Source organism: Macrotis lagotis, chromosome 2 (assembly GCF_037893015.1).
Source record: "Macrotis lagotis isolate mMagLag1 chromosome 2, bilby.v1.9.chrom.fasta, whole genome shotgun sequence".
Classification (NCBI taxonomy): domain Eukaryota; kingdom Metazoa; phylum Chordata; class Mammalia; order Peramelemorphia; family Peramelidae; genus Macrotis; species Macrotis lagotis.
The window spans coordinates 128,956,298-128,964,038 of NC_133659.1; the positions used below are offsets into that span (position 1 = coordinate 128,956,298).

General features: G+C 47.5%; 1 protein-coding gene across 3 annotated transcripts in view; it reads right to left on the reverse strand.

Moving 5' to 3' along the window:
• Nucleotides 1-3,951, reverse strand: part of WDR26 (WD repeat domain 26) — a 48,030-nt gene extending 44,079 nt beyond the window's left edge. For 2 of the 3 annotated variants that reach the window (XM_074222781.1, XM_074222782.1), the window contains exons 1-3: nt 2,891-3,951; nt 1,037-1,136; nt 827-931 (exon numbers count right to left, since the gene is read on the reverse strand). In XM_074222781.1, the coding sequence (XP_074078882.1) occupies nt 827-931; nt 1,037-1,136; nt 2,891-3,318 (633 nt within the window). In that variant the 5' untranslated portion in view covers nt 3,319-3,951. The remainder of the gene's footprint in view (nt 1-826; nt 932-1,036; nt 1,137-2,890) is intronic. The other variant, XM_074222783.1, reaches the window with a different exon arrangement.
• Nucleotides 3,952-7,741: the final 3,790 nt, after the last annotated feature.

Here is a 7,741-nt window from a genome sequence, read left to right on the forward strand (position 1 = left end):
CATATTAAAATACATGACAATTTCTGAAAACAGCCCAACTTGATCTTCTGTCAGAAAGGACCAGAAAACAGAGCATTAATATTTAGATACACACACACACACAGACACACACACACAGACACACACACACACACACACACCCCACCAGATGACTTTCATACAAATTTCAAACTTTGACACTGTAAATTCACATAATTGGAGTACTTGAATGGAACTGGGCAATCATAACCTAGGGGTTGGCCTGAATTAACACATGATTTTTTTTTTTAAACAAAGGCTTCAAAAGACAAAACTTTATCTAATCTATCCTAGTCACATAGACACACATAATATCCTTCATTCTCCTTCACTTTCAAAACACATTCAATATTGACCTTTAAACATTAAAATATAAATTTGCATGAATTGACTTTGCAAATCTAAAACAAATGAAAATGATTTTAAATTTCTTAGCATAAATACCAACAACTTGACAATCTTGACATAATTTTTATATGTAAGGCAAAAACACTAATTCAAAGATTTTCTAGGGAAGCATTTGGAAAAAAAATGCTTAAATATTATAGCACAATCAAGACTGACTACTCTGTAACTTTCATACACACAATACAGTTCCAGGCAAATCAATCTTCCTAGGCATCTGCAAAATTGGCTATACTTGATCTAAAGTACATTTAAAGAGCCTGTATCGGGCTCTGTTCTAGGCACTCTAGATAGAAAGACAAAAATTACATATGTTAAAAGGGTGGCAGATGCCCTAAGTTATAGACCACTCTGCTTACTAAAATTAGCATAAATGCACAACTAAGAACAAAAGTGTATTTACCACAATTATTCCCAACAACGTTTGAGAGATTTCAAGTGCGCCTCTTACCACAATAGCATGAGGAGAATGCACTAAAGACTTAAGTTCATTCAGGTCGTTTTCCGCCTGCAAAAATTGATATAAAAAAAAGAGAAAAACAAAAATGTTATGATATGCACATCAGATATATAACTTAACAGCAGTTATACAGTTCCATATGCCCTACTTTACCTTATCCCAGTCTCCTTCCATGACATGATTTCGGAATTTGGTAGCAGAAGGATGTTCTAAACGACATCCTGACTCTTGCATGAGGAGATCAACTGTCTGGCTGCAGGAGAGATACAGTGTAAAAAGACCTGACCAACTTCAGGATTTTACTTTTCCAAATATACCAGTACCTATGAAACAGTGTGAATTTTCTTCCCCAAAAGACCTAATTTCATTTAATTATAAAGTGACATAAGAAAAAAAAAATTCTTACAAGCCCAAGTTTGTTGAGCTACACACACTGGAGCAATCTCCTACATCCATCCATATTGGGGCAATAGGTCAAAAAAATCTGCATACAGCTTCAAAATAATTATATTTCCCCCCCCAGTTTTGTCATTTAAAATATGATTACTTTGTGAAAACAAGAGTTTTAAAATATACAATTTGCTGCAATTAAGTGGTCAACAGAAAAGGTAGTAAACTACCTTTTCATATTACCATTGTTTTAAAAAACATTGATATGCTACCCAGGTTGCTCTCAGTGAAGTCTACTAATAAAATCTTCACAAAATACATTCGAGTCTTGTGTCTGCATCAACACTTTGCGAGGCCAGTTTATTAAAAAAAAAATTTAAAAAGCAAACAAGATCACCCTCCCACCTTTCTAACTAAAAATAGCAAATTTACTATGCTGTAGGCTCCAAACAGTCACGAGTTATTTTCTCCCTCTGCTGTCAGCTTGCTTGATTTCAGTAATACATTTTACATTTACTAAGCTCATTTAATACCAAATCCATCTTTATCAAGGTCTGTGAAATCTTCTCTCGTGGCAAACAGTTCCTTTTGGGGGCTGGGGGGGGGGAGGAGGAGAGAAGTATGGCCGTTTGGCTTTTAATACGTGACTTGTTTTTTCGGTCTGTTTTTTTTTTATTTCAGAAGTCCTAATTTTCCAGCTTAATATTTTCTTGTTTTAATGTTTTCCCCTCCCACTTCTATTCATCTTTAAGCCAAATACAGCAGACCTCCAAGTATGGCTTGTGTCGATGCACTTATGTCACTTTTTCAAAGTTCTTTTTTCTTCCTCAAACCAGTCTATCAATCAGAAACTACACAGTGGCGAGCCCAAAGGCTTATTTTAATCTAAGTTTCGCAGCCAGGAAACTTTGACTGCTGGAGGTGTTTTCTTTTTGTGTGTGTGAGAGGAGTCTGCTTTAGGTCCTGCCCCTTTCACCTCCTCCACCACTCTCAATAGCTTTCGGTCGGAAGCACCCTTCCCCCCACTCCCTGGGTTTTTCCTATAATGATGTGTAAACAAACTGAGAGCCGTTTGTGGCCAAGGTTAGCCCCCTTCACCCCCTCTCTGTCTCTGTCTCTTTCTGGGGGGGGGGGGCATGGAGCCACCCAGAGTATTAAACAAGTGGTCAGATCGGATGTCCCTCCCCAAACACTTTTCTCCCTTCCTGATCTTAATCAGGACTTGACAGTAGTTTGTGGCCTGTGTCCCGGACACACAAAGCTTCACAAATGACACCAACATGTCTCCTCTGCGCCATTATTCCTGTTTGATTTCCTCAGCAACTCCTCTTCCAATTGACCAGCACCACCCTCCCGGCGCCCCCCGTCCCCGCGGGACCCCCGGTCTGACCGGCAGCCGCGCTGGGGCCCGGTCCTCCCCGGCCCAGGCCTCCGCGGGCCCGGTCCTCCCGGGCCCGGTCCTCCCCGCTCCCCCCCCCCCGTTTCCGCCCGCTCCGCCGGCCGCTCCCCTCTTCCCCGACGGCCGGTCCGGTTCCACGGGGCAGGCCCGGGGGGTCGCGGCCCGGCTCCGCCCGCCCCGCCCGCCCGGCCCCCCGGCTCCCCTCCGGGGACACTTACTTGAGCCCTAAGCCATGCAAGTGCTGTCCTATTAACCTGATCACGTCCTCGTCCGACTGGGACAGGCGCTTCTTCTTCTTGAGGCTGCTGCCCAGCTCCGAGGCGGCCAGGGCCGAGGAGGACGCGGCGGCGGGGGCCGGGGCGGCGGCGGCGGCGGCGCAGGGGGCGGCGGAGGCCGCGCCGCCGGGGACCCCGTTGTTGACACTCGGGCCGGTGCTATTGTTGCTGGCGGCGGCGGGGGCGGAGGGCAGCAGCCCGTTGGCGTGGGCCAGGTCCCCCCCGGACGAGGCGGACGAGGGCGACGACTCCCCGTTCTGGGCCGCGAGGCAGGCGAGCTCCGGCGTCTGGCCCTGGCCCTGGCCCTGGCCCCCGCCGCCGCCGCCGCCGCCGCCTCCTCCTCCTCCTCCTCCTGCCCCGTTGGCCTGCATGATGCCGCCGCTGACCAGGCTGTGGCCGCTACCGCGGGGGGGGGCGGCCGCCGCGGGGAGACCCACCACTACCACCACGGAGGAGGAGGAGGAGGAGGAGGCCGAGGACGAGGAGGAGGTGGACGAGGACGAGGACGACGACGCCGAGGACGGGGGGGAGAGGCCTGCTCTGCCCGTCGAAGCCCCGGGCTCTCCTGCTCCCTCCGCCGCCGAGGCTCGGGGTTTCTTCCGCGGGGGCGGGGAGGCTCCGCCGGTGTCCGAGTCGGAGGAGGAGGAAGCGGAGGCCAGAGTTTCCTCGCCGAGAGAGGCCGTGGTGGGAAGCCGGTGGGGCGAGGCGAGGAGGGGAGGAGGGGGACGGGGAGCGGGCCGGGGTGGGGGAGGGAAGAGGGGCCGGGGCGCGGGGGGGGGGGGCGAGGAAGAGGAGGCGGCGGCGGCGGCGGCGGGGATCCGGCCTGTCCCCCCCCCTCCCGGAGGCAGCTGGGGCGCCCGGCCGGGGGTCGCTGGGGAGGGGGGAGCCGGCCGCTGTGCGGAGCCCCGGCGGCGGCGCGGCGGGGGCAGCTGCCGCCTCTGTCTCCGGGCCCGCTCCGCTCCCTGGTGTGTTGATTCTTCCCCCAGCTGCTGCCTAATGGAGTCCAGGCGGCCGCGTCACAGGAAATGCCTATACTGCCCTCCTCACTCACTTCCGGCGGCAGGTATGGAACCTATAGGGGGCCTGTCACCCGGCACGTGCGGCGGGGGGCCGGACCCCGGAGGGCCCCCGCCCCCAGCCCGCGTGCGCCCACCGCCGGGGGCCGAGGGCCCGGGGGCGCGGGTGCCCGCCGGCCGCGGGGCCGGCTCTGTGCCCTCATCGCTGTGACCTAGAACTTGGACGTGGGGATGACATGACACTGCAAACCCTCCCCGGCCGGAGCAGCCCTCGGTGCTGTGCGTGCGCGCGTGTGTGTGCGTGTGTGTGTGTCTGTGTGTTGTGTGTGCGTGTATGTGTGTGTCTGTCTGTGTGTGTTGTGTGTGTCTGTGTGTGTGCGTGTCTGTGTGTGCACGCGTGTGTGTCTCTGTTGTGTGTGTCTGTCTGTGTGTGTTGTGTGTGTCTGTGTGCGTGTATGTGTGTGCACGCGTGTGTGTCTCTGTTGTGTGTCTGTGTCTGTGTGTGTTGTGTGTGTGTCTGTGTGTGCACGCGTGTGTGTCTCTGTTGTGTGTGTGTGTGTGTGTGTGCACACGCGCGTGTTGGGGTGGCCCAGCGGGGACCCAGGCAACGGGGAGGAGGCAGTCCGCACTGCCCACGCCGTGACCCCACTAATAGACTGAAGAGCTTCAACTGGCCCCATGGAGCGAGCTTGATTTTCCCGTGTCCAGGGCCATATTCGGGCAATACCTGACAGTGGTAACCAAGCGTGGCTGGACCATTCCTAGAGATGAATACCACCGAGTCATCCTTACTTTTTTTTTTTTAGGTTTTTTGAGAGGCAATGGGGTTAAGGGGCTTGCCCAAGGCCACAGGGCTTGATATTTTAAGTGTCTGAGGCCGGATTTGAACTCGGGGACTCCTGACTCCAGGGCTGATACTCTATCCACTTCTTCTTCACATAGATCTTACTGTCAGTCAATCTGTATTCCCTTGGTAAAAACATGCCTAAGTATTTAACAACAAAGTCCCATACAGAGAAATACTGTATAAATACAGCACAATTACTCTGGGAGAGCCAGGGATTAGCAGGGCATACAAATGTAAAGAATAAGAACTAGGGGCGGCTAGGTGGCAAAGTAGATAGAAGACCGGCCTTGCAGCCAGGAATACCCGGGTTCAAATCCCACCTCAGACACTTAATAATTACCTAGCTGTGTGGCCTTGTGCAAGCCCCTTAACCCCATTGCCTTGCAAAATCTAAAAAAAAATAAATTAATAAGATCTAGGCCATACTATCCTAGATCACGTGTCATCCTTACTTTGAACATGAAAATCAGGCTTAAATGAACTTCAAAGGCAGTCTTAAAGTGCAACATAAGCTTTCAATAGTGACCTTGGGTACCTATTTTTCTAGGATAGTATGGATTTCAAGAAAAGAAAAAGAGAGACAGTGAAAGAGTGTCAGGCTTGTAATTCAGAGACTTGGATCCAAAGTCCTTCTTTGACCATAGCTCTGTGATGCTGGGCAACACACTTCTCATCTCAGTTTTTTCCTTTTAAAAAAGGATATAGGGGTGGCTAGGTGGCACAGTGGATAGAGCACCAGCCCTGAAGTCAAGAGTGCCCGAGTTCAAATCCAGCCTCAGACAATAATTACCCAGCTGTGTGACCTTGGGTAAGCCACTAAACCCCATTTGCCTTGCAAAAAAAAACTTAAAAAAATAAAAAGAATATAATATTTGTAATACCTAAGTAATCATTGTTGTGAAGGAAAACCATTTGTGAACTTTAAGACACTATATCTATGTGAATTATTCTTATTAGTGTACTCTAAACAAGATTTTGCAAAAGAACATCTTTAATAAAATCATATGTTTTGATTTTTTTTGGTTCAGGAAATTTTATTCACCCTATTTTCTGGTTATTTGGAAGACTTTTTTGGGTAATGATGGAATGCGTATTAATTACGTGATCTACAGGTCTCTTATTAGCACCAGGGAGAGCACCTTATTTATTAATCTTTTTTTAACCAGCTTCATTCCTGAGTCATTTTCTGTCCAGTCCCAGCAATTCAGAGAGGGTGAGGGAAGCTGAAAGCAAAGATTGAAACAATCATGATTTCATAGAATTTACAGCTGGCAGGGACAGCTCCAGGCTTGAAATGCTCAAATTAAGTGTGATGTTAATATGTCAGTCAATGTGACTTATTCATACTTAAATGGATCTGTGATCTCATCTCTTTAGACAGCCTTTCCAGCAGTGGAGATGGTAACCTTTCTACATCTCATCCAGGTCTGTGTGATTCCTTAAACCCATGAAGTCTTCTTCTGGTTCTTTTAATTTGAGTTACCAGGATAGTACTTAAAGTCCTTCACAATGTGTCCAGCCTACCTTCCAAGATTGTTGCATATTATTCACTTTCTTGCACTGTACATTCCAGTCAAACAAGTCTACTTGCTGCTTCCTGTATTCTACATTCCATCTTCCATCTTTGTATCTTTGTACAGACTGTTGTCCATCTCTGGAATGCATTTCCTCTTTACTAACTCCTTTTAGAATCCCTAGCCTCCTTTAAGGCCCAGTATATATGCTACTACACTTCACAAAGCCTATCTTGCTTACTCTAATTGCTAGCAACCTCCCCTCTGGGAGTTTACCTTGTCTATATTTTATATTAACTTCTATTTTCATATCCCCCCCCCCCCCCAATGGTATGGAAGATCTGCAAGTCCAGGAACTTTTTTGTTCTTGACTTTTTATTCTCAACATCTAGCATGATGTTTGGTCCATACTAAGTACTTAAGATAAATGTTTGCTGAATGAATGAACAAAGCATTTAGAGTGTCTATTGTCCCTTATTCTATCTATATCACCACCCCATTTCCTTTTCTGGTCATATGTGTCAATGATGAAATAATTTGTTCCCTCTTGTCAAAATTGTTGGCAATATTCCTCCTAATTTACCATTATTAGGTTGAATCTTGATCATCTAATGACATTATACAAATGCATGGCTCATTCATAAGATCATAGATTTTAGAACTGGAAGGAACCTTGGAAACCATCATCTGATTTAGTGATATCAAACTCAAATTGAAACTGGGGTTGCACATTGACTTAGAAAACCACACATTGGTATTACTTATGTTTTATTATAGGAAGCTTGATGGCTCAGTGGATAGAGTGCTAGGCTTAGAATGAGGAAGGCCTAAATTCAAATTTGACCTTAGACACTTACTACTGTGTGAACCTGGGCAAGTTACTTAACTCTACTTGTCTTAATCTACTGGAGTAGGAAATGGAAAACCTCTTCAATATCTTTGTCAAGATAACCCTATGAATAGTTTTGGTGTACATTGGTCCATGACATCACAAAGAATGCGACAAACTCGAGCAACATCAAACATGTTGAATTGTGTTTTTAGTTATTTTGTTTAATGTTTTCCAATTTTATTTCTTTTTGTTTTTGTTTTTGCAAGGCAAATGGGGTTAAGTGGCTTGCCCAAGGCCATAGCTAGGTAATTATTAAGTGTCTGAGACCAGATTTGAACCCAGGTACTCCTGACTCCAGGGCCGGCGCTTTATTTACTATGCCACCTAGCCGCCCCCCAATTTCATTTCATCCTGGTTATGACTGGGAGTTTTACTGTCCCTTTGAAGCCCATGGGCCACCTCTGATTCTAGTTCAAACCCTTCATTTAATAACTGAGAAAATGGAAGTCAGAGAGTTGCTTGCCTAGTATCTGTGATGCAGATACTGCATCACAGATACTGATAGCAGAGCCTGGATTTAAACTC